Genomic DNA, 15,744 nt, shown 5'->3' with positions numbered 1-15,744 from the left:
TATAATTTCAATTTGTAGCTTTTAGTTGCTTCCAAGTCATCATATCAATCAGTGTGATTTAGATAACCTAATAGAGCAACTACCTAAACCCTTTGTAATAATAGGTGACTTTAATGGCCATAGCCCACTCTGGAGAAGTAAGGACACAAATCATTGAGGTAGAGGAAATGAAGATCATTGCCTTTGCCTTCTCAATAATGGATTAGATACCTACTTCTATGAGCTTACAAGGACTTTTCACTCTCTTTACCTTGCCATACATTCACCATCTCTTTTGCCATTTTGTACATTTAGTGTTGCAAATCATTCTTACAACAGTGACCATTTTCCCATTTTTGTATCTATTGTACAAGGAGTAAATCCCATGTCAAGATCCCCCATTTTATACTTAATAGGGCAGACTGGGAACTCTTATGGTCTTTTGTAGAGATCCCAGAAGTAATGGTAAAAGATGTACCAATCGAGGATGCTATGAAAGCTATTACGATATCATTATTCAGGCAGCTACTATCTCTGTTCCGATTACATCAACAACAAAACTTTTAAAGGCCCATCCACACGAGTATGCTCAAAACGTAGCTGACGAACGCGCTTTTACGTTACCAGCGTAAAAGCGTCCAAACGAGTACGCTTGCGAAGAGTGCGTTTAACCAATAGAGTTATTGTTAACAATAGAGTTGTTAATGTCTTAACAATAGAGTTATTTTGCGCAAAAATCACGTGACGCTGTAATATAGCGTCAACAGAGCTGTATCTTATTACTTCGCTGTGCTTCTGCATGTTTGTGGCAAGTTGTCCGAATCAGATGATTTTTTTTTTTTTTTTTTTTTTTTTTTTTTTTTTTTTATAGCTGAAACTTTACTATTAAGTGATATTATTAAGCAGAGGCAAAACCGCAAAAAATGGCAAGAATGGGTCCGAAAGATTTATTTAGAGCGACCTGTTCAAAGAGATTTTTTTTTTACTGCCTTGTTTGCGAAAGAAATATCCGGAATTATTAAATTCCTACTATTAGCTCACACTCTCCCTATATCTTGTTGAAATTTTCAGTACATAAAATGCTTTTTATTCATCCACTTAAGTTCAAATACAATTTTTTAAACTTGTAGTGAATGACAATGTTAATACAGCTTTTTCACATATTAAATTTTTTTTAAATTTTTAATTTTAAAAATATTCTGTTTGTATTTTTATTTATTTATTTATTTATTTTTGTATTTTTTAAATTTTTCTTTGTGTACCTAAGTAGGAATTGACATAATTTTTTTTTTTTTGGTATATTACTTGTTTTTTAATTACTTCAGAATGAGTATCGACCAATTTGACAGACTTGCAGATTCTATATTGTATGAAAATTACGATTTATAAAATTGGTTTGGAATACAGTATATAAAGAGAATTAAATTACTTAATTCTCTTTATATACACCATCCACCATATAATAAAGCCAACTTCATAATTTTTTAACTCCCCCTCCCTTGGCCTTTTATTTTTCTTCTTATTTATTTTTGAATTTAGAATGAGGTTCAAACTTTGGACAGTTTATGAGAAATTATGTGCATGATAAAATATGCAATAAAGTAAAAATAAAGAGAGAATTTATAGATGATATATGATAAAGAGATGCAGATATATTATTACATAAGGATTTTTATTTACACTGCACATTTTTAAACTAAATTAAAAACAATAATAATAATAAATAAAATAAGAAATGAAAACAATAATAATAGGTAAAATAAGAATATAATGATTCATGATTAAATATAAGAAACACGTTTAAAAATGAGAATAGCTAACTTATTTATATATTCGTCTACGGGTGAGGATCGAACTCGCCACCTTTCAATTCCTCTGCCACCAAAGCACCGCGCTGACCACTCAGCTATCTGTGATAGCAGTGCTTGTGAAAAATAATGTAACAAGTAGAAGTCACTGCAAAGGTAATTTAATTAAATTTCAATAAATGATTGCTGTATGACACAAGTTGTAACTTTCCTCCAAAATTTCGTAATTGTATTTTATTGAATACTCTTTCACAGTCAACTGCTTTATTTTAGAAATTGTTATATTGCTGAAGTTAGTTTTTGGTGTATTTAATATTGGGATATTTATAGAGCTTTTTATTACATATGATATAGCCAATATTTATAATAATTAAGGAGAATTTTGTAAGGCAGAAACTTTGATTTCGTAGAAACTGTAATTTATTTAGGTTCTTATTACTTACGGTGTTATAAATAAGTGAAGCATATGGATATACTGGTCGGATCATTGCTTTATAAATATAGTTTTTCCCTTTAATGAGAATTTTAAATGTATACCAATATGTACGGTTTGAGAAATCTGAAGATGGCGTGAACAATGCTGATTATTTTATTGCTGTATACAGTTATGATATTTCTAAGCAAAAACTCATCTCTGTGTGGTTCTGACGCCATATTGAAACGGGTAAGCGAGAAGGTTTTCTGATTATGACACATGATAAGAACTCGGTTGGCTATCGGTTATACACGCGCGTCGCGGGCGAAAACGCTGAACAGGAGCGTACTCAGTTTTACACATGGAGGTAGGAAGTAAGATGGAGTCGCCCTAAACAAGTTTCTCCGTAATCTGCTCTGAAGCACCGGCGATCCCTACGTGGTGACCAAAACATTGGGTCATTTACCATTGAGTTCTATGGGATTTGACGCGTTCGAGTGTAAATATTTTGTAATTACGTCGCAAATATACATATAAATGTATATATTTTCTTTTCCTACAACACTTCAGAGTCCTAAGTATGTGAAAACAACATATTTTTAAACAACATTTCATTCTGAACGGAATTAAATGCTATACTTTTCACAGGACAGTTTTCTCAGAATGGTTTAATTTGAATGAAATATTTTCACAAGTTTTCGTTAATTACATTAGAAAAAAAATTAAGGTAATTTGATTTTATTCGGTTAAGGTACAAAAATTAAGATCAAAGTTTATTGTATTATTAAAATTAAAATTATGCATTATTTCTTTTCTATTTATAGAGCTTCTTCCTAAAATACTTTCTTAAATATGACATGATTTTTTGGCTTCTTTTAAATTGAAAAATGTAAGTCAATTTATAATTAATGCTCTATTCGGTTCATTTTAAATTAGAGAATTATTAGGAATTAGCGAAATACTTTAAATAAGTATTTCGCTAATTCCTAATAATTAAATAGGTATTAAATAGTATTTGACTTTCTCTGAACATTTCTGAAAGGGAATAAAATAAGTTTTTTTTTTTTTTTTTTTTTTTTTTTTTTTTTTTTTTTTTTTAAGTATTATTTAAAACTTGTAACTGAGTTATTATAAAATGTAAAGGGAATAATTCTTTTAATTATACTTATCAGATTTTTTTTTTACCGTTCATTTCAACAATACATATTCCAAAACTCTTTATTACGTTCTTAAGTGCGCATCTCATAGCATTTGCTTTACAATACCTTTTAACAGATTGCTTTCCAATACGAACAATTCTTGCTTAAATAGTTTTATAACGTATTTGTCAACAGGATTTCAATTTATGTTTACAATTCAATATTAAGGTTATTATATATTTAGATAACATTTATAATTATTATAAATTAGATAAATTTAATCATTAGATTTCTTCACAGTACTTTCACAGTTGTTTATAAGTGAATAAATTCTTCATTTCAAATACATTTATAAATAATTTAATGAATATTTAAGTATTTTGTCAAAGGCAGATACATGCTTTTTGCAAGCACATGCATAAATACCCATGCATATTTCCTATTTATCATTTCCGGCATGTGCAAATCTTTAATTTCTGTGCATTCACTATATTTTTCGTGTAAAGTAATTTACACTAATTTAGCATACATCCGAAAGTTTTACATAAAAAATATATATGAATATAATTTGAATGAAAATTATAAGTATTATTTTTAATACCCACTCAAAGGTCAGTTTTTCTTCAAAATTCCTCCACGATGGCATCTCTCTCTTTAGGCAGATAGCCCTTGCATGCATTACTCTATTTAATAAAAACTTAATCTGACCTATGTGCCTAATTACAAATATTTTAACATACATAATTTTATATTTACATTTAGCCATCAAGTTTCAAACTTTTCAAATCTTCTAGAAAATAAATTTTGGCAGATCTCTTTTAGAAATTTTCTTAAAATCTATATTTTTGTAGTGCAACAGCTTAGAATTTTATAAAACAAATTCATAATCAAAATCGCTGTTGTTAGTTATCGAAAAATAACCAAGATGTGATTTTTGCGTAAATGTCAGTAAACTATACAAATTGCTATTATCCATCACACTATGAATGTTTCTTTCATGCGAGAGTGTCCCTTTTTCGATTTCTATGGAACTGTCGTGTGTCGAAATACTATCAGAATCTTGTTAAGCGAGCTTCTGAATGTAAACAAAGAACACCCCGTCTGGTGACCCAAGCTTCAAAGCAGTGCTTCACTTCTAGCGCGGAATGGCCCCTCCTCCCTTTCCTACCTCCATGGTTTTACGTCTTCTGCGTCACGCGAATTTACGCCGGCGTCAAAAAAGTTACGTCAACTACGTCGGGAACGTCCTCGTGTGGACGGGTCTTAAAGTATTCAAAACCAATGGTGTAACTGTGAATGCCAAGATATGCTGAAGCAACAGAGAAATGCTTTGGGAGTTTTTCATAAATACCACATTTTAACAAATTTTGTTGCCTTCAAAAATGCTAAAGCAAATACAAGAAGAGTGAGGTGCAAAAGTTAGAAGGATTCGTGGATATCCTGTGTGTCTGAAATAGGATCCTCTGCATCAAGTAAAAAAGTATGGGAAAGAGTTAAAAAAATGCCCCCAAAAGACTCGCATTTCTTTTTGGGAAAAAATTGGCTGAATGATCAGCGCAACAGAAGAAATTGCAAATACTATTAGTAGGAATTTTGCTGTCATTTCTAGAGGAAGCAACTACCTGCTGATATTCTTTTTCTACCCTCTGCTATTCATGTGGATGACCAGTTTCATATCTCCTCTCATTTATTTACGTGTTAAAAAATTAATATTTTTTAAGCTGCAACTGTGTATGGATGTTTTAATGTAAGAGCATACAAATTTTATCATTGCAAATTAAAAAACTTTGATTTATTTTATATTGGCATTACTAAATTCATCAAAACTGTAAAGAAGATTATAAGAGATTTTTAAGGCAATGGATTTGCAAAAGTCTGGATTGCTCTTCTTGAATTTAATGTAAATGAAATTAAAATGTTCAAGTAACATATTTACTGTATAAGTTGATCTGAGCAATGGAGTGTCTCATTGGAAACAAAATATTTTGTTATTGTGGTCACTGAATGAATAGGAACTTATCACTACTGAACTTACTACATTTTGTTAACTTTCATAATCTTTCTGTAATTTGCTAAATTTTATGTAAATTTCAATATTTGCTAATTTTTTTTAGATAAGGCGATATTCTGTTTTTGAATAATAATAAAATTTTAGTTCTGTATATTTTTGATAAAATTATGTATTGCCTTTCATTTGGTGTGTGCCATAGAAAATTAATTTAATACACTTTGTTCTTTTAAAGTAGTTTTTATGAATATATTTTCTCGCTGGGAAATTAAAAATAGTGACAATCCTGTATTATTTTATACAGATAAAGTAAGAAAAGGTAGGAGCTATGTGCGACATATTACTCCCAGACCCTCTGACTGAAGTACCTGCATTTTAATTGTAAGCCATGCCATGCTTTTGTCAATCAGCCGATCCAAATAATGTATTTACAAATGTAGACTTTCCTTTTTTAGAGGTGTGAGTAAATGCTTTCTTTGAAAATCCCTTGTAATTGTGCAGAGTTTTATTGAAATCATGTTGTAGTCATGTATGCTTGTATTAGATAATAATATTTTTATTTGAATTCTGTTATTGACTGTTTAATAGGTTTACTTCCCCGAATAATGAAAGTAGCTCCATCGTGTGCCATAATGATTTCTTCTTATGAGTTTGGAAAGAGTTACTTCAAAAAGCGAAGAGCAAAAGCAAAAGATTAACTTCTTTGCAAATTATCTTTAGGGTAAGTTTATTCACGAATATTTGGAAGTAAAATTTAGTTGAGCATAGAATAATGACTTTTCTGTATGTTGGTACTTTGAACATGTATTCATTGATGTCTATTTTCTTCTGTAAAATGCATTTTTTATATTGACAGTTTAAGCTGCTTTCCAATGAAAATAATCCCAATTAATGTATAGGAAAAGTTACATATTTACTTTATGCTATTATTAGTAATGTCTAATGTCAAAATGAGAAAATTAAATTATATAAGCATTAAGGAATAGAAAGAACAAAATTTTTTTAGATGAAGATAACATCTTTAGGTAGAGTTCAGGATACTTTTGACTGATTTTGAAAAATTGACTGAAGTTTAGATAAACACAGCAGATAACAATTTTCAATAAAACTTTTACCTCTTTGAAGTATGTTTTAAATGAAATTATGATTATTATTCAGCTTTTGCAGAGAGTGCTTCTGGTTCCATTTAGCGTTGCCGCAAATGAGTCCTAAAGCGACAGAGGACATATAATTTTTCTGGATGAACAGGCTGGTTCTAATAAGCATTTTCATTGTCTGCTTTTGTATGCTGTAAAAGCTGACCTAGTTTTCTTATAAAAAGTCCACTACAGAAGTATTCTTTTTTTCTGTGTCAATGTAATAAAGCTCTTGGTTTTTGAAAAAGCTAGGGAAGGCAATGAATTCATGCATCATGTAGCATTAGTATCAAGCGAGTAATTTAAATATCAAGTGAGGAAAACTTGGAGGTTTTCAAGCACACTTCGCTTCTGCTTATCTTCAATGATAGTCATATTTTGTGGGTGTCAAGTAGTAAGGGATTCTGTGATTCCAAAATGCAGCAATACTAGCCAGGGTAAACACAAGTTTTTGTTGGTAAGGTGGGCCAGGAATAAGCATGATAGATTTGTACCATAGCTAAACAGGTACTGTCTCTAACTGTTTTGAATAACAAAAATTGTGTGGGTCTTCCAATTATGATGGGCTGGGAGTTTGCATAGAATTTTGTATCTGTTAAATTTATGTTTCTCATACATTTTTCATATTTCAATAATATTTTTTGAATTGTCTCTTCCTGATGCCTTTAAAATGATGACTCAAGCAAGACAGTTCAGTACTGGGGATAATTTGAAGCTAAAACTATTATAGAACATAGCTATTTAGGAAGCAAGTTTTTCTAGATTAAAAAGTTATATAATATCATGGGTTTTTCTCATGTTAAAAAGGATGTAGTATCGTGTTTTTGTCATATTAAAAATGCTAGAAAAGGAAATTTAAGACATCTGGGAAAGCTGCCTGTATATGTAAGTTCCAAATTCAAGTGTAGATACTGCATTTATAAAATACAGTTAATTTTTCTAACTGTATTTTTATAAAATAGGGTCTTAGTTATGTCTCTTGTGTGTGTGGGGAGGGGATAGAATCCTTTGAAAATGATGTGTGTTGTTTTATCAAAATGTTAGAAGCCTATTATATAAATCATATGGCAAAATAACCAAGGAGTTATGCTAAAAATATTTAAGTAATGTCTGTTGTTTTCACAACTCCTTAGACAACTGTAAGCTATTGATGAAGATTTTAGAAATATTTATTCAAAATGATAATTTATAGCTAAAATAACATGTAACCTAATTAGTGCTTTTAAAATCTAACGATTATGTTTTATGTGTACATATAAGATAAATACCATATTTATTTGTATATTCCTCCCCATTTTTACTAATCCCATGAAATTCAAGAGGGGAAAACCATGTGAACAATTTAATTTTGAAGAACACAGTTACAGTAGCAACATACAAATGAAAAGTATTGTTGGATAAACTGCCAGTTGTTATCACAATATTGTTTGTTTGATAGGAACTCGCATTTCAATAGTAATGTTCCACATAGTAATACAGTACAAAGTCTGAGATCTGGACTTTTCGACCAGCCTGGATTTGGGATTTTTCCAGATATTAGATCATCAGTTAAATCTAGTAAGATGGCATGTAGAAGTTATAAAATAAAAAATATGAAATCATGATTTCTGAAATATGAAGCATTTATGATCTAAAGGGTATGAAAATTTACAAGAAAAAGCTTCATATTTATATGTTTACTTTATTACTGTATACGCTCACGCAATGTCCACACTTTTTTTGCTAAATTACATTACAAAATGCAGGTGCGGGCATTACACGGGTCGTTCAAATGTTGCATTTTACTCGTGAGTAGTTTTGGGTATAAATTTCATTTCAAACAGGCAAGTTAAGTTCTGAATGGAAGAAAATGGTATAAGTAATAAAAGTACCCAATTTAACGTTGTCTAATAGCTACCTAAAATGTACAAACTTACTTTCTCCCATCCACATATATAATATAAATTACCCTGTTTACGTTATCAACACATGGCGCATATTAGTTCACACAGGAGCATAATATAGAGGCAGAAATTAACCAACACATGCAATTTTAATGTTTACTTTTACACAAATTAAATAAACGTTGTTTCTTTTAATATCTTGCACACATTATTTTAAAAGAAAATTTGTTCTGACGCACTGTATGAAAATCCATTTCGTATTATCATTTTCTGCAACCAGCCTTTACTCACCTTGAATTGCGATGTAGGAATGTCTTCTTCTCATGCCACAGCAAGCACTGTTGTTTGGCACATTTCCCGTGTTACTGCATACCCTTGAGCATGCATATCACGAACATACGCAACTAATTTTTTTTAAAAAAAAGTTTGGAAACTTGCATTTCGAACGACGAAATGCACATCTTGTTTTGTTCATTACTGCCACTTGATGATGCTTTTTGCTCCTATTTCATATATACTTTTCATCCACCTAATATACTCTTGCTGCTGATCCTTTTCCATTTTCCTGCTCAAATTCTGCGACCTTTCAGTTTAAAAGCCGCCGTATAGTCACTGTATTTTCCCTTTTCAAGCACGCTGCTTGCTAACTACAATGAATTTCAAATGGTACTATGAGTGAAAAGAGGGAGCTTGAAATATGTGAATGCTCCAAGGAGGAAGGAGGGGAAAGTAATTTCATTACCAGACAGTATTTCCTGGAAGCCAGTGTGGTCAAAACTTGTTTGGACTGCCTTTATTTATTATCACGTCTGCTGAGTGGATTGCTGGTGCTGTTATTATGACTGAATAACAGAATGCAAGGAAAGTTTCTGCTTTCCATTCTGGCGCCAATCAAAGACAAGACAAATGCATATTCTTTCTTTAAAGATTTATTGACTAATGTTATTGACTGAAGGGAAAAAGGCGATGTTAAAAATATATATATTTTAAAGTTAAAAATTCTTTAGTTTTTGGGGTGTAGACAAAGTGGTGTGAGTCACTTTTTTTAACATAAATTTTTTCTGAAAAGTTGGGGTGCGGACATTACACGAGCGTATACGGTAGAAATTTCTTTCAATGTAAGTTGTTTAAGTAGCTTTGTTTTTTGTGCAATACTTTCTCTTTAATTCTATAGACAGATATAATTTCTTATTCAGTTACTAAGTTCAAGTACTGTAATTGCTGGGTTGAGAATTCCAACTAACCTGTCAATCAAAATTTTTTCGTTTTCAATAACCTCTCTGTCACTTTCTTCACTATCAGTAGTGGTATTTTCTGGATCTAGAACCATACTACAGATTTTGCCATGCATTAATTGTTTGATGATTGGGGCATGGTCATCGCAATGAAAAACTTCTCTTAATGACTCTTTTTCCCTAAATTCTGCCATCCGATGAAGCCGTGCAAGCTCTAGCTCCGGTTCTGGCCTTATGTGAAAAACAAATCAGGTATTCTTTACCCAAATAGCACTAAATGTAATCTTTTGGCCTATGAGTATCATTAACAAAATCTAATTTCAGCATATGAAAAAAATTTTTTGTTAAATCTTTCCTCGGCAACATTTCTTAGTGCATTTAACTTAAATTTGTAATCGGCGCCAATCATGATGTCAACAGAAAAGATTATCATAGTCTTCGTTATTCAAATACTAATATAAGAAAAATTGTTTAGGCATTGCAGCATAACTCAAATTGTCATGTGTTGATAAACGTGCAGTGATGAAAGAAAAATGTAATAAATAATGATTCGCCAGGTTGGCGTCAAGGATATAAAATATTAGTTAGTGTAAAATCGTCGATTCTTTGCAGAATGTTTTGTTTTGACATGTAAGCCAATCAGATAAGCAGTTATGGAGTCAAATTATTGATTGCACAAATTTATGTTTGAATGATTTCTTCAATAATGAGATATTTTATTTAGTGCCAAAGTGAGTTTAAGAATCAGGATTGTTACAGCCGCATGTTTTATTATGAGGGCATAAAAGAATCCTAAAACAAAAATGGTTGTTGGTGGCTTTGAGGTCCAGATTTTAGATCATTCCGGATATTGGATGTCCGGATCTCCGACTTTGTACTGTATTAACTTTACAATATCTAATAAGATACCTTCATTTCTACTTCTTTGTATCGTGAATTTGATCTGATCTTGTTGCTAACCGCTGCTACTCACGAAGCCTCAAATCATTTAATGCTGCTGGAACTACTGTTTATGGTGTTTGCTGCACCTTGCAAGTAATCGCCATTGTTATTGTTATTATTGTCTACATCAGGGTTTCTTAAAATTTTTTCAGTCGCAACCCCTTTTTATCACTAAGATTTTTTTCTTGACCCTCAAGACCCCATAATATTTACAAAAATTTTGTGGGACCCCGTAAGTATTGTGTAAATCCGACATACGCATGAGTGAAACTATCAAGTTTTTCACTTGTACTGTAATATACTATTGTAGTTTTAGGTCATTAACTTTAATTTCTAATTTTAAGAAATAGAACAATGTGAAAATTTTAAATAAGTAACGGATGAAATGACAGTGTCACGTGCAAAGCAAGGAAAATGAATGTTTATATTATAAAAAGAATGTGTCGAAACGTTTTTGTTTTTTTCCTTTGTCTGTATTATCTAATTTTTATCTATTTTCGGATACATTGTGTAAAAATATTTGGCAATTGTAAAATTATTATAATATAATAAGTTAAAAGAAATATCAAAACTGTTAAAATTTTTGTCAACCCTTGCTGCAGGGCCTGTGACCCCCATAGGAGTTGAGACCCACAGTTTAAGAAACTCTGCTCTAAAGAAGCAGTCTGTTCTTTTCCGTACTGCAAAATGAAAACATCTAGTCTTAAGAAGAATTTATTACAAGAAACTGGCTCACATGTATTTTATACTGAGAAAGCTATGAAGCTACGAAACCCTCGTACAGACAGGCCTGCTCAATCGCCACAAACTGAATAATAAATTTTAAAATTCATTCAATTTTTTATTAAAATACTTTTAGTTCATCAGCATTAACCAGTTTTCAAACTTTATATGATCAAGCTTTTAAGATTTTGCTGTAGTATAGTAAGAGCTTTAAAAGTGGTTTGCAGTCAAAACAAATCTTTCATGTATACAGGTACTTGGTACTAATTCAGAAGTCAAACAACAGGTACTTGGTATTTCGGAGCAAGAAATGAAAAATCACCTAAGTCCTCACCAGGATTCAAAACATGGATCTTCCAACTGCTAGCTGGACAAGCTAACTATTTACACAATGAGAGCAGCATGGATGGATGCGGTGATTCATTACGTATGAATCAAAAAAGTTATTTGAGAGAAAAACATAAGAAATGAAACAAAAGTAATATTCTTCTCAAATTTGTTAACTTGAAATAATAATTCTCTTAAACATGATAAAAGAAGCATTTTATCTTTTTTTGCAACATCAGGATGCTGTAAAGCTCTTCATGGAAGAATGATTAGAAACGTGCCAAACTTCAGTGCTTAAATAGTGCCAGAGCCTGGCTCCGGCACTTCTCAATTTTTAAGATAAATTACAATTCTAGTTGGAGCGCACCGGAGCCCTAAATAAGATGAGCTTCGGTACTTCTTTTTGTAAAACTGAACCACAATTTAAAGGGAAAAAATTTAGAATTCCTAATGTTTTAGTTTAACAAAAAGCAGACTTTGCAATACTCTATTTCCCTAGAAATACGAACTCATGAGAACATGAGACGTTCAAGTAAAGTCCCCTCACTCACATGCGACCTTTCCCTTTAAGAAGGGCAATAAATTTGGGGGGGGCTATTTAGGAACGCGTAATTTCTCGCTAATGCCATCGTATTCTTATCGAGGCTTACAGTTAGTTATTCTCGCAGGAAGGAAAGTTTGTGTTCTTAAAAGTGCGTTAAGTGACAGCGAGTACAATAAAAGTGAAATACTGAGATAAACTGCTCAAGTATGTCCTATACATTGTCTTCCCACAGTATCCACTAATGGGGGAAAAGTGTAACCAGCAGCTATACATTCACCCTTAGATTCAGGAGTCATTTTGCCCCTGACACACATCTGCTTGATGGCTATAATTATATCAGCAGAGAGCAGCGGTCAAAGAGAACTTTCTCTCTCATTAAGATTCCCTTCATTTTTTGCTTCCACCCACTCATACCCTCATTCTGTTTTGCCCTGGAATTTTCATGAGCTATACTTTATATTTAATTTTTATGATGGTAAAAGAACTCTCCCCCCCCCCCCCCATGATCAGAGCTTAAATTGGGCCGGAGCCCACCGGATCTCGGCTCCGGTGCTTCTTTGTTTTTGTAATAAATCATAATGCTAGCCAGAACGCACCGAAGCACTGAATAAGAAGGCTGCAGCACTTCTTTTATGTAACTAAGTAACAATTTCAGTAGAAATTTTATTTTAACAATAAAATTATATTGAAAATCTCTTATTAAATATCACTTTATCTCTTTACATTTAATTTAATTTTATTTATTTAATTACTTCAATCTTTAATTATTTCAATAAATAAAAATTAATTATATAATAATTATTGATTAAATAACAATTTATAAACATTAATAAAATAGCTATTAATTAATTTGATAATAATTAACTATTTAATTTTAAAATTATTAATGAGTTAATAGTCATTTTATTTACTTATTTACTATTGTTCCTCTTTGCTGACGATCTTCCATAGGGCTCCGGCACAACAGACGAAATGACAGCATCACATGCAAAGCAAGGAAAATGAACGTTTATTAAAAAGAATGTGTCGAAACATTTTCATTTTTTTCTTTGTCTGTATTGTCTTATCTTTATCTATTTTTAGGTACATTGTGTAAAAATATTTGGTAACTGTAAAATTATTATATTAAAGTTAAAGAAATTTCAAAACTGCTAAAATTTTGACAACCCACAGTTTAAGAAACCCTGGTCTACATCATTGGTGGCTCTGTCTTCTTATGTCCAGTGATTTTCAGAACCATAAAGAATGTTAGTTATCCCCATTTTCTTGAAGCTTTTTACTATTATTGCTTCATCATTCAGATTCCATGCACATAAAATATGCAAGCAAATCAGTAAGATGAAAACAACCATTACAGGGAAGAATCCATTTTAAAATTTAGGGGAGCTTGTTTTATGAACACCTTGACAAAGAAGAAAATTATGTGAAAACTTGAGGAATTTCAGAACATTGCAGTAGAAAGTCAAGGGAGAAATGTGTGAGTAAATACATTATTAAAAACTGGTCATTGCTGCTTTATAAGTTTTTGTATCAGTAGTGTTTAAAATAATATAATTTATTTAATTATTTGGTAAGATTTCTCAGTGTCATTATTTTTTCCCCTTTTATGTTACAGCTTTATAATTGCAAGAATTCTCCTTTTTCCTGAAATTTCCCTTTTAGAGGAGGTATCTGTTGAAGACCGCTTATGCCTGTGAGTTGAAGTACATAAAGAAGACACACATGTTGTGAAATGAAATATCTTAAGAAAACATCATGTCTTATTTCTTGAACCTATTTCAAATTTCTGTATAAATTAATAGAAAATGAATTAAAGGAGCATAGTCCCAGACAGTAATACACCTTGCATATGCTATTTATTATAAATATTAGAAATAAAACCTTTCAGAACTTTTTCTACATTTTTAAATATATAAGTTATGTAAAATATGTTTGGCTTAAATTCTTTCTTTTGAAATTTCTAATATTTTCATATTTAAAAGCTATATTTTAATATTTCACAAAATTTTATATGAAAAGAAGTGTTTGACTGTTTAACAGTTTTTAAAAGGTTACTTTCTGTTCAGCTGATTTGTTTCAACATTGCATTTAGGAAATGTGTTGATGTTGCCCTTGTTATTTGAAATAAGGAAAGAATACTTTATATTTTAAAAAGAAACAATAAAGTTACATATGTTTAATATTGTAAATTTTCTTTTATTTTTTAATAAACTATTTCTTTCTTTGTTACGTAGAATTGAAAATTTCTTCTCACCTTTTTTTTCTTTTTTCTCTGTCTCTTTTTTTAAAAACATATAATGAAATAGTATTGCTTAGAAATCAAAAAGCAAAGTATAACTTTTTATTTCTATCATGAGCATGTAGAAACATAATTTTACAATTGAGTTAAAGTCATGCTGAATTAGATCATGAAAATGTGACAAAAGCTAAAAGTTACATATGTTTAATATTGTAAATTTTCTTTTATTTTTTAATAAACTATTTCTTTCTTTGTTACGTAGAATTGAAAATTTCTTCTCACCTTTTTTTTCTTTTTTCTCTGTCTCTTTTTTTAAAAACATATAATGAAATAGTATTGCTTAGAAATCAAAAAGCAAAGTATAACTTTTTATTTCTATCATGAGCATGTAGAAACATAATTTTACAATTGAGTTAAAGTCATGCTGAATTAGATCATGAAAATGTGACAAAAGCTAAAAGTTCAGAAAAGAAAGAACCATTAAAATTAATACCTAGTTAGAAAATATGAAGCATATTTATTTATTGCAAGGAAAACACATTTTATATGCTGTAACAATACTTTTTTTCCTTAAAATTAACTTCTCTGGTTTCATTTAAACTTGAATTCAGAAGCTGATCTCAAGCTAAACATGCTTTCAGTCTGATGAAAAATATTTCTACAAGAAGAGGATCTTTAACTGCACTTAATATGTTTCTGATTCAAAGACAATCATCTAATCAAATTTTAAATGGGAATTCTGTTGAAGAATTTAATCATAAACATTATTTATTTAGGAAAATCATCACTTGGAATTAGAACCTCCTAAAAGATCAACTGGGGGAAAAAAAAAAAAAAAAAAAAGTGTGTGTGGTAGCTTCTGGCATAAATTTTACTGAGTAGTTAAATTTACACTTTTTATGTAATTTTTGCCTTATTTTTAATTAATTTTTTTTACATTAAAATGCTTTATTTTTGTGCTCGTATTTATAATTTTTTAAAATTTTTTTATGAAAGGTAAATTACAAACTTCTTGAACTATACAAAACATGCATTCATTTTTCTTCTTTAGTGTTATCCTGATCAGTATTTTCGTCATATGCGTCAGAAAATGAAGATTTTGTTGCAAAAAGTCATGTAAATATTTAAATGTAGAAATTGGTGATAAATGTCTGCATTCAATCAAATATTCGCAAATAGACTGGCTGCATGGGCGTTTTTATGATTTTTTTCCATGTGTAATGTGAATACCAGCCAGTTTCCATTGGAAAGTCTTCCATGAAAACTTCCTTTTCTTAGGGAGCATAATATTTGTATGCTTTATTATAACTGATTAATCAGATATAGTGAGAGGAGGGCCATGAATATGTTAAATGGGCAAAAAATA

At 30.6% G+C, this 15,744-nt stretch overlaps 1 protein-coding gene across 9 annotated transcripts in view; it reads left to right on the top strand.

Annotated features, from left to right (window-relative positions):
* LOC118188210 (mitochondrial glutathione transporter SLC25A40-like) overlaps positions 1–13,976 on the top strand; it is a 92,064-nt gene extending 78,088 nt beyond the window's left edge. For 3 of the 9 annotated variants that reach the window (XM_035358592.2, XM_035358591.2, XM_035358588.2), the window contains 2 exons: positions 5,938–6,070; positions 13,755–13,976. In XM_035358592.2, coding sequence (XP_035214483.1) covers positions 5,938–6,047 — 110 coding nt within the window. In that variant the 3' untranslated portion in view covers positions 6,048–6,070; positions 13,755–13,976. Of the gene's footprint in view, positions 1–5,653; positions 5,809–5,937; positions 6,074–11,521; positions 11,747–13,520; positions 13,617–13,754 lie in introns of those variants that run through there. The other 6 variants (XR_015040435.1, XR_004758072.2, XR_015040436.1 and 3 more) reach the window with 6 other exon arrangements.
* Positions 13,977–15,744: the final 1,768 nt, after the last annotated feature.

This window comes from Stegodyphus dumicola, chromosome 3 (genome assembly GCF_044657685.1).
Source record: "Stegodyphus dumicola isolate Sdum_Otavi_A_Nest chromosome 3, ASM4465768v1".
Taxonomy (NCBI): Eukaryota; Metazoa; Arthropoda; class Arachnida; order Araneae; family Eresidae; genus Stegodyphus; species Stegodyphus dumicola.
This window is presented reverse-complemented; position numbering and strand designations above follow the sequence as displayed.